Here is a 19211-nt window from a genome sequence, read left to right as displayed (position 1 = left end):
TGAATCAGCTTAAACTGCATGGAAACGTCTCATGCCTGCTAATCCCTTATTTACATCACATATGCATATGGCATGCCCCAATTTATCCTTTTCTAAACCTAATTTCATACATGAATCAATAATGTATTTATGAGTTACAAAATTAAACCAATGAAATGAAGGCATTCAGCTTTTCCACAGTTTCAGAAGAAGAAAGGATTGTGCAATACATCTGTCTTTTGCAATCCTTTGTTTATACCAAAATGAATGGTATCATAGATGTGAATATAAACACTTATGGAAGTGGGCTCTGCAAAATCACATAGAATCCCACACAAAATCACACAGAACGCATCTGCAAAATCACACAGAATCCCACACAAAATCACACAGAAAGCATCTCATCACTTGTGGGTAGTAATGTGGATTGGTTTTTATTCATTTTATTACTCAAATAGTTTGATTAAATTATAAATTTAGGTCAGGTGAGTTTCCATTCTGAGCAAATACGCCCTGATTTCGAATTCCAACCAATCATAAACACAATTCCAACCAGTCATAAACACAGTGAAAATGAGTTCTGATTCACTGCATGAGTTGTGTTTTAAATTGAGAAAATGTTTGTCTCATAGACTACTTACTCATTTGAGACCATGCTCAGTAATATTCAGCCCATCAAGTTGTCATGCAAACTACTGACATTATAGGCAATGTAGCATAAGGTAAAGTTTAATGAAAGCTTGATAAATATCACCAACCACCTAAGGTAAATAACTCAACAGAAAACCCAGCAATTAATAAGCATGCTTTGGCCAAAGAGATCGCACTTCCACAGTTTTTATGATCAAATTTGAATGATTTTGTCAATTAATAGTTGGAACCCTAAACAAAATAATGAAAGAAATGAATAAAATCATGTCTGGTATGTTATAGCGTTGACATGAAATAACGTAATAACTTAAAAAAAAATGTGTGATGATATCCAAACGTCTTTGAATAACCTGCTCAAGAGTTCACATCCAGGTCACTGCTTTGTGGTGCCTCTTGCATGTAAATTCAACTATTACTCAATTAAAGGACTTGTAACATCACTGCCAGGCTCAATCAAAAAGACAAACTCTGTTTTTCAGCAAATCACATCATGAACAAACCAACCACACACTCATGAGTCAGAACCTGGCCAAAGAACTCGTTAAGTTCTAAGGTTCCAAGAATACAAAGGTAGACCTTTACTTCCTGAGTCATGCTTTGTCAGGGCTAACATGTGGGACATAGACCAAGAAATAGTTCAGGTGTGGGTCAGTTATTGGACATCTTAAAAACCTCTGTGCCTCCACAATTACAAAACAAGCTCCTGACCTGCACACACTACTCCCCAGACTCAGGCCACACAGGGGTTCATAAAACCTACATGGTTTCTGCAACATCACTGCCAGCTGTACACAGTAACAGTGTTCATCCGGGACCACCGCTTGATTGCTAGTGCATCCTGGCCCAGAGCATTTGTCTCTGCCCAGTCCATGAACCCCATTGGAAAATGAATTGTGTGTCGGTTCGGCTCTTCTGTAGATGCTGTACATTAGCAAAACTACCTTGTTGCCAATTCCAGGTGATGGCACTGGACTGTTGAAAGACAGCATGACCGCTAATTTGACTGCATCACCCTAAAAATTAGGCAGCCAGGCTGCTTGTGATTTTGTTCCCCCTTGATGGTTCATATATATAACCCAGTTATGTTGTTGTTTGCACTAGTATGTGTGACCTCTTCCTGAAACTGCTGCAGTCCTAGCCACACAGCTTTTATTTTGATACACATTTTCCCACCTTGCTTTTACTTTCAAGTTTTTCTACACATCCCCCTGCCTTGCAGTCTGTGGTGCAACATTCCCAGTTTTCACTCCTGGAGTTGTAAATAATAGTCAGCCAGATGTAGAAAGTCTAATGGGTGATGTGCGGCCATATGCAATTTCATGATTGAGACAGCTCTGTCTTCTATCAAGAAGGCTCATAAACCTCATGCCATTGAACAATATGCAAAGTAGTTGAGTGACTCTTTTCATGATTGACCTTTTGTGCTAACACCTCCACAGGACATTTGATCAGGAGATCATGATATTTGTCTGGCTCATCCTCATCATGGGGCCCGCTGTCCAGATGCACAGGGAGTATGCACAGATCACGGCATTGCAGGGGTTCTAATGTGACTTGAACACACTTTATGAACACCCTGGGTAAAGCTATCCAAAAGGGGAGGGCAGTTGTTCTAAGAAGACATTTAGGCTTCTTAGATCCAGTATGTGGTGATTTGTTTGACACCATATGACACTATGATATGGTCACTGCCATACTCTTCACTGAGGTCTGTTTCACTGTGTTGCATTTCACCGGGGGGTGAAAACTTTTTGAATTTGAAGATCAGGGTAAATTTAATTTATTTTGTCTTCTGGGAAACATGTAACTATCTTCTGTAGGCTCTGAAGGGCAGTACTAAATGAAAAAATACGATATTTAGGTAAAATTATAAAAATGTAGACATCTCCATTCTGTTCAAAAGTTTTCACCCCCCGGCTCTTAATGCATGGTTTTTCCTTCTGGAGCATCTGTGAGCGTTTGAACCTTCTGTAATAGTTGCATATGAGTCCCTCAGTTGTCCTTAGTGTGAAAAGATGGATCTCAAAATCATACAGTCATTGTTGGAAAGGGTTCAAATACACAAAAAATGCTGGAAAATCAAAGAATTTGTGGGACCTGAAGGATTTTTCTGAAGAACAGCGGGCAGTTTAACTGTTCAGGACAAACAAGGGACTCATGAACAACTATCAGTAAACAAAAAAACACAGCTGTGGATCATTCAGGTAACAACACAGTATTAAGAATCAAGGGGATGTAAACTTTTGAACGGGGTCATTTTTATAAATTCAACTATTATTTTCTCTTGTGGACTTTATGTAAACATCTTTTATGTGAAATATCTTATTCAGGTCAGCACTAAATAAACAATAACACGCATTTTGTATGATCCCTCTTATTTTGGTAAAATAATAAACATTTTGCAGATTCTGAAAGGGGGATGTAAACTTTTGACCTCAACTGTATGTCAGAACAAGACAAAAATAACTTTATACGTTTGACTTTCATTTTTGCTCATTAAACAAGCAGGCAGGAACTACGTTGTAAGTGGGGGATTGAATTAACTTCAGATCATATGATTAGTACGAGGAATCATTCAACAACATTGGATTTGTTGCTTTATCATGTCATAGCTAATTTGCAGTTAGAGTGGAGTGGGTTGCAAGTTCAACGATGCCACAGCCATCCGTAGCCAGGAGTCCAAGAGAGCAAAATTAGTTGTGCTCTCAGGAAAGAGGGGTGGCATCACAGTGTCACTAGCCAATCATAGGTGTTTGTGAGCTCATGCATGTGGAAGAGGGCAGGTAGCACTTTCCTCAGAGTGTGTTACGCTGCCCCCTGATGCTGTATGAGCAGCTGTTTGGAAAGATGCGGTCAGCTGGCTTCACGTGCCTCGGAGGAAGCATGTGGTAGGCTTCGTCTGTGAGATTTCTGAACCCATTATGTCTATAGTTATGGGTATTATCTCATTATGAGCCAGAACTAATTTTGTCTCATTCTAGGAATATAATCCACATCGGGTATAGCATCATACGCTTTCTGAAGCCATGTGTCAAGACTTTTATATTCGGTTGCATGCTGTGCAGATTTATGTGCAGCACTTCATTAACCTGTAATACAAGTGAGGACATGCTAGAATGTTCTTCATAGATGACAGCTCTGACTTTAACACCATAGTCTCCTGCAAGTGGGTCACTAAACTGCAGAATCTGGGCCTTAATGTATCCACCTGTAATTGAATCCTGGACTTTTTAACTAACTGTCCCTAGTCAGTCAGGCTTAAATTTCTTCTACACAAAGATTTTAATATCAGGCTACTGTATATACTGTATGTGCCAAACATATTACTGACAATAAATACATAAAAATAATTGTGGAACTTTAAATTATAAAAATATGATATCTATAATATTATGATCTCCACATGACTGGCTATGATTAAGAAAGCATCATAATTTATACACTCACAGTTTGCAAGTGCAATCACATACATTGTGTGGGCAGTTATTGGACATGATGGATGATTGACTAAGAGTTACTAAAAGTAATTGCGTGATTAATGTCACATATAACGTAGGGGAATGAATCAAAATTTAAATGAAGCTTTTGTGTCTGTTATTTGTTATTTGTGTCTGTTAATATCCATGACGAACTGAGATCTCAGAATCTTTGGAAAAAAGAATGGCAAGAATGCCGTTTTAAAGACCTTTGTCAGCCCTTGTGTGCAGTGTATAGGTGTGTGTCAGGACCTCATTGTCTCTGTCCTTCTCCAGAAAGTGGCGGGCAACATGGCTGGGCAGAATGTTGCGCAGCATATTCTCATTATGCTCCCTCAGCTCCCGCATTTCGTTGATCTCCTCCTTCGCCTGCACTCGCCACAGAAAGTCCAACCTCGCTGTGTATTCCAGCTATGAAGAGAAACAAAGAAAGGCAGAGAGAAAGTGGGAGGAGCAAGTGAGACAAGGGTGTATATCAAAGCTCTTTGTCTGATGTGTGAGCAATACATATATCTTTGCAAACATTAAGATCCAGATATAGCTGGAGGTTCTAAATATGAGTAAAAACGTTAACACTGATGCTCCCATACTGACAAATCTGAGGATGGTATAAGCTCTGTGTGTGTGTGTGTGTGTTTGTGTGTAAAAGTGAATGTATGGTATGGGAAACATTATTTGTGAAGTAAGTAAATCAATGCTGAAAGCATGCCTGTATGATTTTCACATAGTGCAGATATATACTGCAAATCAGAAATGTGCGTCACTGGTAATTTGTTTTCCCCCAAAAGATCTGAGAAAACGAAGAAAAATGGGACTACCTTTTCCCATGCCTGAATATTTCAGGCTAGTTTCAAGTCTTTTTGTGTGGTTTATTGGATTGTAGTTGGGGTGGGAATTTTGGGAACCCTCCCCATGAGCTTTGGTGAGAGATGGTTTTTAAAATTCAAAATTAAAGTTAAAAACCTCATGCTCGTGTGACTTTTTTTTCTTTTTAACTCTGGTGGGATCACAGTCTTGAAGCTTGAAGAGTTCCAAAATAAATAAAACAAACAAACAAATAAATGAATAAAAAAAACAAAAAAACAAAAAAAAAAACAGGATACTCTGTATTTGTATTCTTTAGGATGCATGATCTGTTAAATCTGAATAATGTATTCATATACAGTTACAGCCCTAATGTACGTGTATGTGTGTGTTTTAAAGACAACCGCATACAAGCCATTTGTTCTCTCTCGCTCTCTCTCTCTCTCTCTCTCTTTTGCACTCTTGTGGCTGAATGTCCTCACAACCACACTCCAAAATCAAGCAGCAAAGTGGGAATAACTCAGTGTTAATGTTAATTTCTAGATATATCAGCGTTTTTTACTCTTCTATGAGAGTCATGATTTCTTATGCAGATTTTTATATTTAGAACTTCACATAGACTGCATCATGGTGGGAGGCCTGTATGATGTCAGCCTGCACCCATACTCTGGAAATGTATGGTATATATATATGTATATTGGATGGTATAATATATATATTAGAAAAATCTTTCAAAAAATGATATCAGCAAGAATATTTATTTAGTTGAGACAGATCTTGGATTTAGTTGAGACATTCTGGATTAGTTATTTATCCAGGAACAGTATAGAGCATCACAAGTTAAATACATTTTAATGAAGCTTAAACACTCTGATTTAAGACAGAATTTCATCACAAAAAAGCTAAATAAATGTTGTGATGAAATAAATGTAGAAATAGTAACTCCAATAATTATAACCTTCATATTAATGTCAAGTCAACAATGCAAATAAAGAGAAAATTATTTTTAAGTGATATTGATTGTTTCAGGAGTCCAACTGAGAGATGTATTACAGAGAGTGTGGGAGAGAGAGAGAGGGAGAGACAGCTGATTAAGATGAAGCAAGAGATGAGTGACAGAGTATAACTGTAAATCTAACAGACTTTGTTGTTTTTAACATATTTATATTAAATGTATAGTTTATATAGTTTATATCCTATATATTATATCTGAAATATATATTAAACATACTACAATATCACCCCTAAAACATCTTCCTGAAGCCAAAATCTCACACTTCACCCAAACACACAGCACCAAAAATATTGCAGCAAACCTAAGACGCTCTAGCTAAACACTGCACTAAACTCCATAATACTGCACTATATCTAAGCAGAGAAGTTTGCTCTGTTCTGCTCATCAAAACAACACAGAATGGCTGGAAATGTAAATTAATTTACTCATAAATGACAGTTTAATGCTGGAGTTGTCAAAATGGATTAAAACCAAAGTGAGCTGTTGTTCTTTCTCCTACCAGCAGAGCATACAGAAATGCATCCAAATAACACACCATGCCCAAAAACACTGCATCAATCCCAAACACTGCATTCAGTGCAAAATAACACACTATGCCCAAAAACACTGCACCAATCCCAAACACTGCATTCAATCCAAAATATCACACCATGCCCAAAAACACTGCACCAATCCCAAACACTGCATTCAGTCCAAAATAACACACCATGCCCAAAAACACTGCACCAATCCCAAACACTGCATTCAGTCCAAAATAACACACCATGCCCAAACACTGCATCAATCCCAAACACTGCATTCAATCCAGAATAACACACAATGCCCAAACACTGCACCAATCACAAACACTGCATTCAGTCCAAAATAACACACCATGCCCAAACACTGCATCAATCCCAAACACTGCATTCAGTGCAAAATAACACACCATGCCCAAACACTGCATCAATCCCAAACACTGCATTCAGTGCAAAATAACACACCATGCCCAAACACTGCATCAATCCCAAACACTGCATTCAGTGCAAAATAACACACCATGCCCAAACATTGCATCAATCCCAAACACTGCATTCAGTGCAAAATAACACACAATGCCCAAACACTGCACCAATCCCAAACACTGCATTCAGTGCAAAATAACACACCATGCCCAAACACTGCACCAATCCCAAACACTGCAATCAATCCAGAATAACACACCATGCCCAAAAACACTGCACCAATCCCAAACACTGCATTCAGTCCAGAATAACACACCATGCCCAAAAACACTGCACCAATCCCAAACACTGCATTCAATCCAAAATATCACACCATGCCCAAACACTGCATCAATCCCAAACACTGCATTCAATCCAGAATAACACACAATGCCCAAACACTGCACCAATCCCAAACACTGCATTCAATCCAAAATAACACACCATGCCCAAACACTGCACCAATCCCAAACACAGCATTCAGTCCAAAATAACACACCATGCCCAAACACTGCATCAATCCCAAACACTGCATTCAGTCCAAAATAACACACCATGCCCAAACACTGCATCAATCCCAAACACTGCATTCAGTCCAAAATAACACACCATGCCCAAACACTGCATCAATCCCAAACACTGCATTCAGTCCAAAATAACACGCCATGCCCAAACACTGCATCAATCCCAAATACTGCATTCAATCCAGAATAACACACTATGCCCAAACACTGCACCAATCCCAAACACTGCATTCAGTCCAAAATAACACACCATGCCCAAACACTGCATCAATCCCAAACACTGCATTCAGTCCAAAATAACACACCATGCCCAAACACTGCACCAATCCCAAACACTGCATTCAGTCCAAAATAACACACCATGCCCAAACAATGCATCAATCCCAAACACTGCATTCAATCCAGAATAACACACCATGCCCAAACACTGCATCAATCCCAAACACTGCATTCAGTGCAAAATAACACGCCATGCCCAAACACTGCATCAATCCCAAACACTGCATTCAGTGCAAAATAACACACCATGCCCAAACACTGCATCAATCCCAAACACTGCATTCAGTGCAAAATAACACACCATGCCCAAACATTGCATCAATCCCAAACACTGCATTCAGTGCAAAATAACACACCACGTCCAAAAACACTGCACTAATCAAAAACACTAAATTCAATCTAAAATACCACACGATGCCCAAAACACTGCACTAAACACAAACACTACATTCAGTGCAAAATAACACACCATGCCCAAACACTGCATCAATCCCAAACACTGCATTCAATCCAGAATAACACACCATGCTCAAACACTGCACTAAACCTTAACCATACCAAAGTATACTCCAGATCAGCACAAGTGCAAGCCTTATACATTCTTACATTTGGTAGATCTTAAGTGTTCTCATTATGGTGTTATTATTATTATTATTATAATCAGTCGTTTAGCTTATATCATGGACTGCAGTGGTGCAGTGTTTAACTCTGCAAGCCTTTCATTTTGAAACATTCGTTAATTATTCAGTTGAATTAAGGGTCTTGTTTGCACGCAGTACAGAATGTAACAGAATCTGTCACTTTGAGTCTCAGTCAGAATCTGCAACATTTCCTGTTCTGGGTTTAAACCAAGGTCATAGATTCCTCCACAACAACAAAATGCTTACTTCGTTGTTAAGTCATTTAAACCTTTATTTAAAAAAGACAAGAATAACAGTGATTAAATGTAAAATATGCCAATAGAATAAGAGCATCCAGTGAGAAAGTTTTTGGGGTTTATCTGTGATTATATGTGAAGGCTGTCTTTCCCAGCTTGGGATGAGTGCAACCTGCTGTAGGCATTAAGCTTCCAACGTATCAGAGAGGTGATACATAAAAGCTATTTATGGAGAATGGGTTTAATAATAAACAAACAAAAAAAAGAAAGAACCAACTGTGATCCCATCTAACACTGAGAATCTCTCTCACCTTTCTAAAACACAATCATCAGTAGTATATTTATCCTGAAAGGTAAAGGATGAACAGCAATGAGAGGTTCAAGCATAAAAGGACACAGTCTGTATGTAAATTACAATTCCAATTGCAATTTTTTTTCTACAGCATTTTTCTGTAGAACATTAGATACCCGGTGAAAAACAGTTTGCTAAAGTACACTGAACTTGATTATGCTACAGCATACTTTGGTGTTCTTGCAGCCATACTAACGATCCATACATTTAAGGTGTGCTATTCAAAGTGTGAACTATTTTTGTTCTTAATATATTTTAAATGCTCAAAAACAGTATTAAAGTCTAACCTTAATGCCATCACCGTGTACTTAACCAGGCTATAATTGAACTACTGTATTTCTAGTATAGTCAGTTTTAAATATTCTTTACTATATGATTTTAATGATGATGCACATATGCAGTATTTTGTGTGGAACTAAAACATATTTTATATGTATTACAAATACATGACTACTGCACTTGCACTAACTGCTCATTTCTGATTTAAAAGATGCAGTAGATTGACTCACTAACTCACGAGGTGGAGATGTCCCAGTTCAATATGTAAGTGATCAACGCAAAGCAAATCATTACACTGCATTCCTTATGTCACCTTTTTTGTGTCACCTGAAAAATAACGTGGCTTGCCCCAAAATGCCTACTCTGGTGTTTTAGAAAGCTCCATCTTTTTTAAGGTTGACAGAAAATAAATCAACAAATATTCCACAGTTCAATACATTCAACTGAAGTTCAGTCTGAATGCCTCAGACCTGCAGGCAGAATTAGCAGAAGACACACGTGCACATGTGCAAACAGTTACAGTACATATATACCCCCACATGAGCACATACACAACATGCACATTGCATGAGGTTTGCAGAAACACCATGACAATGTAAAGACAGCACTGAGGAGAAGGAAGGCAATTAGCAGAGTAAGGCGTGCAACTGTTCTTAAACCTTACGCAATGATACTATTTCTAGAAAAAGTACCAGCAGTGAGAACTATACCTCTCTTCCCTCTTAAACAGTCAGTTTCTTGCCTCAGCCTTTCTTTGGCTTTCTCCCTCTCTCTTTCATCTTCTCTCTCTCTTCAACCCTGTTCCCCTCCCTGCTACTAGTTTATTGCTGTTTCATTACCCTGCAGGTCTCATATTGATCACTGGTATCAAATATAGTAATTCACTAGAGTGAACTTAAAAAGCATCCTGTTTGTCCCGTTTCTCTCCAAGACACACACACACACACCCCACACACACACACCCCACACACATAGTCCATTACAACACAGTCCATTACAACACAAGACCTTACAAAGACAAACAAACACAAGTGTGGACAAAAAGCTAAAGAAACAGAAATTCTGAGTGCAAGTCTCTCTGTGTGTGTGTCTCTGCACATATTTAGCTCTTTGTGGGGACCAGATGGCCTCATGATAATAGGAATATATGACAATATTGGCATTTTAGGCACATTTGGTTGGCTCACATTAAGAAAAGTGTTTTTTACATGTTTCTTTTTAGGCACTGAAGTTAGGTTTAAGGTTAAAGGTTCTCTACAGTAATACACAAGTCAATGGAAAGACCTCACAACTATAGTAGTTGTGTGTGTGTGTGTGTGTGTGTATTCTCTCACCTGTTGTCCGTGATAAAATACGGCTAAAAGGAACATTGCCATCAGCAGTAAAGATGTTCTCTTGGTTCCCAGGAAACATTCGCTGTTGTCGGGGTAACAGGATAAAGAAAGTCATCAGTTGGATTTATTGGATTCTAAAGGGCAGAGATTCTAACACTAGAAGTGTGTACGTGTGTGTGTTTAGGTTTAGGTAATTTTTGTTGAGATTTATAACTATTAAGTCATTATTTCTGTTTAATGTGTATGTCTTTGTGTGTGTGTGTGTGTGTGTGTGTGTGTGCGTGTGTACTGACCTCTGGTTGGTGAAGCCATCGTATTCGGTGATGGTGTCATATCGGGTGAACAGTGAGTGATAGAAAGCTTCAGTCAGTAGTGAGTAGATGGCGATCATTAGCAGCAGGATGGCCAGTTTCAGGACAGAGTTTAAGCGCAGGAACACAGCACACGTCACCATGGCCAACACGCCCGTAAACACGAAGTACTGGACAAAATAAACTCTAATAGGTTAATATGTAAGTGTGGCTGCAAAGTCAGAATAACATTAACAATAAACACGTGTCCATAGACACAAATATACAAAAAAACATCAATGAAAAGCACCTCATACTGTGCACCAGCTTAAATAATCTTACAGTTAATGGTTTAGGATTTCTCAGGAATCATTTTAATAGCACTCAATTTCTTATGACTGCATAATCTTAGAACACTTTTACTCTGTAGTCATTAATCTGGTTGCACTGTCTGCTATCCAATTACCTAAAGGATGCTACGTAATACTTAATTATCCATCCTGATATCTTTAAATAGCTACACCATTGTGTTCCTGACATTTCGGTCTCTTCATTGAATAAGCCACAGGAAGAACAAACCTCTGGGTAAAGACAGCCGGGAATTGAAGCTGAAGCATCGAATGTGCCGTTCCTGAATACATCCCAAATTGATTTATCAACATTACACCATAACTAGAGAGAAACAGAAATGATATATGTATTACAAAGACCTTCATATGAAATGCTACATTTTATATGTAAATTATTCACTACAATATGCCAAGCAACATGTCAGACAACATCTATACAAGATGGAAGCATTCATTTATATTATATACAATTAGTATTTGTATAAATACACAACCAGTAATCAAATATATATATATATATATATATATATATATATATATATATATATATATATATATATATATATATTGTTCATGCAGTGCAATATTGTCTTTTTAATTGGATATGAATAGGGATGAAACTCAAAAAAACTCCCCAGATGGCAGGCGTGTGTGCACTTGTGAAATGGAAGAAATGCTACATATACTAAAATCAATACTTATTTCATATTTACACAAGTTCAGTGGCTAGTGAATTTCTTTTACATCACATTGCTACCATCACATAAAAAATGACATGAAAGGGTATGAAGTAGAACATGCTGTGTAACCTGTAGTATACCACAAACCTTAACTCATTATTGTTATAGACTCCATGTCTAATGTATAGCAGACTCTATGTCTAATGTATCTAAAGTATATAGTGTGTGTGTGTGTGTGTGTGTATTATACTCACAATATTGATAATGGCTGCCAGGAAGTTGATGAGGATGGAGAGGAGGATGATAACGTTTCGCGCTGTGTACGTCTCATTCACCCAGCAGCACGCCTTACGCAAAACTAACGGCAGACACTTGTAGTCTTCTGCCGTCGTCACGACAACCAGACAGCAGTGCAGTAAGATAAGTACAGAAAACTGGATCACCATGGTCAGCATCCTACAGACATCACCAACACACCCAGAGTTATGGTTAAAAACTTCTGCACAGTGCTTTAGAGAAAAAGTGTGGAATATAGATTAAGTAAACTTATTTTCATGAACACTATACCTTTAAATATCTTATAAAAAAACTGTGCCTGCAGAGTGGGTACTGTTTCTGTGTTGAAAACTTTACCTTGCTGAAATATTCTATAAAGTATATATTTTGTGTTGGAGCAAGGGTTTAACAAATTATGCTTTCAAAATGTGTTTGAAAGCTTGTTATTAATATTAGCAGTATTAATAGCAATACATTTTTAAGGATGAAAGTGGTGTTCAGGCTTACGTCTACACGCTAGACTCCAAGTCCAGTAATGGCTACAATTAAACTTAAAAACTCCAAAAACTAAAAAAAGAAAAAAGAATTCTGTTGTTTGTGCTAATTTGATGTTGGTTTTATGATTTGATTATTACAATTCCATATGTAATATTAATCAGTACACCAAGAGGATTTCACAGCCCTTACATTTAATACAATACTAAACGTATAATTTGGAGTATTTATACATTTTAAAATACAGTCAAAAAATGCAAATTTTGTATTTGATTTGTAATACAGCCTATCCTTTAATATGCAAGTTCCAGACCCTGGTCCATGAGTACCCCCTGTCCTGCACATATTAATGCCTCAAGGTGTGTTAGTGTTTTTTATCAATATTCAGAACTGTATCAACTTTGAACAAGATGCTTTTATTAATTAAAGAGAGAGGTAGAGAGAGAGAGAGAGAGAGAGAGAGAGAGAATAATTGTGTTATGTACAATTATATGGTTTGTACTGTTTAGTACGCTATAGTATATAATTTACTTTATTGTAAAGTTCATATTATCGTATATTGAACCTGTTCTGCACAAGCACATGAAGTTTTTTTTAAGTATATAAAGGTATTTGTAAATGAAGTTATACACTGTAATTACTTGACATCATATAACATAACATCATATAACATCATGACTCTTAATGTCTAATGGTTTAACTAATGAAGTAATTGAAGACCACATCTATAAGATTACAAAAATTATTAAAGCATGACTTCAATGTGCTAAAGTTAATTAATATTATACATGATGTGACTGTAACATTCCAAGTACAAATTAGTTTGTATAAGCTTGGTGAAAATGATATAAGGTACTACTGCATTTCAGTGTTTGTGTTTTACCTTGCAGATGGCATTAGGCTCTGGATTGCTGTGATGAAGAGGAGCACAATAAAGGCACATACCAGATTAGATTTAAACACCTCATCCCTCATCTGGGAGTACTGTGGGAAACACACACACACACACACACACACACGCACACGGTTACAAGAATGGATATTCACATAGAAGCTCATATAGTCAAACCTCATCACTGCGCAGATACAAGAGAGTGGATGTGTGAGTCTATCACACATATATACTACACACACACACACATACACAGAGGCACACACTCTTCTGTGAGAAGAATATGTGATGTCAGAGTTGGAGGCAAGGCAGAACAAACCAATCAACTGCAGAGTAGGCCACACACAGCAGGGGGCAGCTCAAGGTCAACTCAGGTAAAGACAGTACAAGCAAAACATAATGTGATGGGGGGAAAACAATGACAATTGGCTCATGAGTAAACAAAGGGCAGATCAGTTAATCAAAAGTCAACCATCACTGGCCAACAGAGATTATCCCTTTCAGTCACGGCTCTAGAGATGCACATTTTATCAGTGCTGTTTGTATCCAAACTTCTGGATCTGAATTCTAGAGAGATGCCGATATGCTTTTCCTATAAACAGACCAGACATGTTTGTATGTGTATGCACATCTTGGCGTGTGTTATGCATCAGGGTGTGTGATTGGAAATATCCTACCACACAACAGCCTTTTGCTTACTTATGAGAAAATGAATTTCTATTAAAAAAAAAAAGATGGGGGAAAGAAACAGAAAAAATGCAGCACTGGGAGAAAAGCAGGGATGATGGAGTTCAGGCGATGATGCTGATGATGATGAGCTGGGGCAGCTGGCTACCTTGTGCTCCAGGACGGCTTCTCTAAACGTGAGAGAGAAAGGGATGATGTGCTGTCGTCGGAGTTTGTCTCCGCTGCGCAGTGCGATGGTGCTCTGCATGCGCGCGTTAATTTCCTGCGAGCCAGCGCGCACATGCAGCGCCTGGGCCAGATGGTTGGGGAGCAGGTTTATGGAGTGACGAGTGAGAGCAGCCAACGTCTACAGAGGGAAAGCACATGCAGCCTCCATGAGTGTGCGGGAGAGGGGGTGTTTGTCAGGGTATATATGTGTACATGCGTGGTTTGTCTGTCCATTTGAATGTCTATGTCTGTGTGTTTGTGTGTTCACAAGCTAATAAAGCAAGGGAAATGACTCATCAGTCTTGTTTCTTAGAAAGACAACAAAAATACCTTGACTAGTTTTGGATGAGCTCAAGTTGACTGGAATGAAAAGAAGCAATTTCCTGAGAAAGAAGATGTGTGGGAGCTTTCTGAAAGTAACTGGGTCACTGACAGAGGTGACATATATTAGAGCAATAGCAGGAATTTTTATCCTTGTTCCTAGAAATATACTTGGCACAATTAAATTCCTGTTCCTGAAATTGATCTGATGTATAATTTACACTAGTTCCTCACAGGGCTCACTAAGCTGGTCTATTCAGAAAAGGTCTTATAGGAGCGGGATTATAGTGACTAACTCGCTAACGCATTAGACTGGTTGCACCAGCAGGACTTACGCCTGGTCATGAGGTGAGTTAGTTCTAAATTTATAGAAGTAAATTTTAGACTGCTGCACAAACTGATCATTGATTTTCATTAACACTGGGCATAAAATTTACAGCTAGCTGGCAGGAAGCATAACATCAAATTCAGAACTATTTCTATGATAATTCATTTACATTGCTCATTCTTTTAGACAGGAGAAAATTAGCTATTAGGGATCAAAATGATCTTTTCCATTTCAAATTATTTACCAACAATATTACCATAAATACATATTTTTTTGGGAGGGACACTCTCACTGGTTACATTATTATTATTATTATTTTAAAGTTTACATGTCTTTTCTCTCACAGTTCAAATGGGCTTTCCATTTTTCCTTACATGTACTATGCTAGACTCTTCTCCTGAATCTGCAATATTCCATACTTTTATGTTAATATATTGCAGATTGTTAACATATATGTGGACTGTTTTATTACTGTTTATAATTATTCAGTGGTATGTAGCCGTCAATGTGTCTTTGTGGCAACTTGATAATATTGATATTAGACAGTTTTAGAATCAAGTGTAAGACAAATATATGCCGTCTGCTACAATTTTCTAACAAAATTAAAAGTTGCAAACATTTCTTCATTCACCTATACCTATTTCCTATTTAGTTTTTTTTTAATTCAGGGTCAACCAGTTTGGGGTGTGTCATAATTTCTCTATCTCTCTCTCTATCTCAACTAAGCCAATATGATCTCTCCTTTGGCAAAACAATGAACAATGAACAATGATGCACCTGATTATTGTGTCTGTGTGGTGGTAATGACACAAGTTTTTGTCCCCTGTGGGCATCCATAGGAAGCCTTTTTCACAGGTTCTCTCTTTAGATGATGCATACATAGGAACAAAAACTTACTGACAGAGGGAGAAAAGCTGAATTAAAAGCAGAAGGGACTACTGCAAAGAAACATCTTAATTTGCCAACCACCTGAAACAGTTGACAGAGTCTCTCTCTCTCTCTCTCTCTCTCTCTCTCTCTCTCTGATTATGGGTAGTGTATAACAGTTCTGTATGTGTGGCTATTGAAATGTCAGCATATGAAAAAGATTTAGAAGGTTAAAAATTCATTAAAGGCACATGACTAAGAAAAATGATGGCACATTTCTCTCTCTCTCTCTCTCTCTCTCTCTCTCTCTCTCTCTCATCCACACCATACACACATACACACACACGAATATATTCATGCTATCCTAAAGACGAGCGAAACCCCAGGCTCAATCCCTGCAGCTATGGTCCTGACTCACATGACAGAGAGGACAGAGTTCTACACAAGTAATGCTCAGATGATTCCTGCACACACAGAATCTCTTACACTTGGTTCATTGTGTGGTATAGTTGTGTGTAATCAAAGTTCTGTAAACTGATGTGCGTCACTGCTGTAGGATTAGGTCCTGTTAATCTGCTGATAGCTGCTGGGATTTGCAATAGGATAATTCTAGTTTATGACCCCTGTCTCAGGCTAGAAACACCCCCCACCCCCCGCGCTTCATATGGACACTGCTCTCAATGCTCAATAGTTCACCTAGCAGCAGTAGGCATGTCTGGAACAGGTGATTTTAGAATTCTCGCACTGGGTGTAGAATGAAAATGCAATATCATACATGCTACTCTCAGTTAGGGGCAGGTTCAAATTTGATTCCAGGTCTCAGCCCAACCATATGAGCTTACAGGAGAAGTGAACAATTGTTCTCCAGACCAAGGGTGGGACATAAATATATAAAAATGTATTATTGATTTAGATCTATTTATATATCTAAACATAATATGTAATATCAATATTTTAACTCTATTTAATTCCACTCATGTTTAATCAAGAGTGTTAAGACTGATGTCAAGCATGTGGACAAAATTTGCACACACACACACACACTCCAGGATAGTTTATTTACTACAATATTGTGTCTACAGTTTGGTATATCCTATATAGTGTATCTAAAGCAGTGTGTGTGTGTGTGTGTGTGTGTGTGTGGGTTTGGATGACAGCACGCATTATTTGATCCACTCACACACCAGCACACCAAAATAGACTGATCTTATGATACATACATAAATACACATATGCATACAGTGTGGCCAAGATGATGAGGAAGATAAGAGGAGGAAAAGCACAAGAAAGATAAATTGATAAAAACAGCACAGCAGCTGTTGAAAAAGGTGAAGGTTAAAGAGAGAAAAAGAGGGTGGGAGACAGCGTGATAGAGTGACTATGGGAAAGGAATCCTGTTACTACCTTACAGACATTCTTGTTGCCATGGAGACCATTACCAGAATATCTTTCTGTCTCTCTCTCTGTCTCTCTGTCTCTCTCTCTCCCTCACACACACACACACACACATGCTTGCACACATGCTGTCTTACCACTTCAGTGCATACACAGTCCATCAGATTTTTAACACACAGATGTAGTCTACTGTAGGGTAATAAACTGCACACAAACACAGACCAAGTCTTCTACATTAAATGAGGACACACACACACACACACATACACACACACCCACACACACACAAGGGGAGGGATTTGTGTTGTGCTAGAGCATGATTGGGCAATGTTAGCATTGTGGTAAGATCTCTTTGAAGTGTTAAGCTGTTCTTCAGAGCTGACTGCATGACAAAAACAACAAAAGTGCCGCGCTAATCAAAGACTACATTCCCCTATGTTAACCAAATCTCCATCAAATCTCCATAGCAACAGCCCGGTAGTTCAGCCAACGACAAACAAGAGTTCTTCATTACAAGCAGCAGCTCACATACCAAGAACGTTCTAATCAACTGCTCCTCATAAAACCTTCTACACCATTCATCTGCACCATCTAGAACCTCCTGCATTCATTTTAGTCTTTCTATAATGTGTCTGACCAACACCTAAAACTTTATCTTAAACTATCTTGCACTATCTTCAACCCTTTGTAGAAGTGTTTTTATCCAGGAGGAGATAGTAACCACAATACTAATGAAAATGGATGTATGACTACTTCATCAGCTTGTACAGTACAACGTATTACACAATACACCATCCACGATCCTTCTGTAACACTGAACTGTACCATCTAGAACCAGTGGCAGAACTCTCTTACTATGTAAGCATTACATTTGGGCGCTGCATTGCCTTTCCAAATTATTTATTTGCATGTGCATATTCTCACAGCCTTAATATTTCTCGAACAGTCAGTAACCTGGTAGCCCTGTTATAGCCAGTGTACTGTCTACACCTATGTAACATGACCCAACACTATCATAGAAAAGCAGAAAACCAGCAAGCATTTAGCACATAAATGCACCTACTATCAATTAGCCTTTTAAAGAACACAATATTATTAAACTGTCTAGCTACCTAATTTATTTAGGATAGGAAAATGATACTTGCTATAATACTATAATGTTATAGTGTTGATCAAGCAATCAGTGACATTGCTAATCAAATAGTGGCAATGAAACACACTACAACAAGATAGTTGATATAAACTGTAGCTGTTAGCCAAGTAATTAATAAGTACTAAACCATTACTCTTTGCTAAACTAGTCATGATTGTTTATCACTAACCAGCCAGAGTTAGTAATCAAGGAAGGAGGCGAGATACCAGAAGGACCAGATGTTTAAAAAAAAAAAAAAAAACCAAAAAACTTTTCCAATCATGGGAGCTTTGCCCTGTCCAATTCTTTCTCTTTCCTCTAACTTTGCTCTTGGCTCCACTTTTATGTTTATGATAAAGGTTCACTATAAAACTCTGATACTTTTGCTAAGTATCCTGGCAGAATTATAGAACAACAAGATGTAATTGGACCATCCATTAGCAACATCTAAACCATGTGATGAAATACAGTGTGTCCTATTGTATGTAATGTTTCCCAGATTCAAAATTGGGGAAACCATGGATTACCTTTCAAACTGCAGAATGCAAAATAATGCAACATTTTCAGGAGGAAAAATCTGTTGAATGTAAAGTTGTAATGCATTAGTTATAACAGAAAAGTAAATTGTAATAATGAAGTAGATTTATTTGCCTTTCACTGTCTGCTTCTAAAGGCAGAAGGAACAAGATAGACTGGTTAAATGGATAAAATAGTGTTTTCGTGGAGATTAAAATAGTG

General features: G+C 37.9%; 1 protein-coding gene across 2 annotated transcripts in view; it reads right to left on the bottom strand.

Moving 5' to 3' along the window:
- Positions 1–19211, bottom strand: part of adcy8 (adenylate cyclase 8 (brain)) — a 60222-nt gene that overhangs the window by 7503 nt on the left and 33508 nt on the right. Inside the window, exons 8-14 of one of the 2 annotated variants that reach the window (XM_026941416.3) lie at positions 14372–14569; positions 13528–13628; positions 12128–12329; positions 11423–11515; positions 10847–11034; positions 10554–10635; positions 4359–4517 (exon numbers count right to left, since the gene is read on the bottom strand). In XM_026941416.3, the coding sequence (XP_026797217.1) occupies positions 4359–4517; positions 10554–10635; positions 10847–11034; positions 11423–11515; positions 12128–12329; positions 13528–13628; positions 14372–14569 (1023 nt within the window). The remainder of the gene's footprint in view (positions 1–4358; positions 4518–10553; positions 10636–10846; positions 11035–11422; positions 11516–12127; positions 12330–13527; positions 13629–14371; positions 14570–19211) is intronic. The other variant, XM_026941417.3, reaches the window with a different exon arrangement.

Source organism: Pangasianodon hypophthalmus, chromosome 21 (genome assembly GCF_027358585.1).
Source record: "Pangasianodon hypophthalmus isolate fPanHyp1 chromosome 21, fPanHyp1.pri, whole genome shotgun sequence".
Taxonomy (NCBI): Eukaryota; Metazoa; Chordata; class Actinopteri; order Siluriformes; family Pangasiidae; genus Pangasianodon; species Pangasianodon hypophthalmus.
The sequence above is the reverse complement of the archived record's forward strand: the minus strand, read 5'-3'. Positions and strand labels throughout refer to the sequence as shown.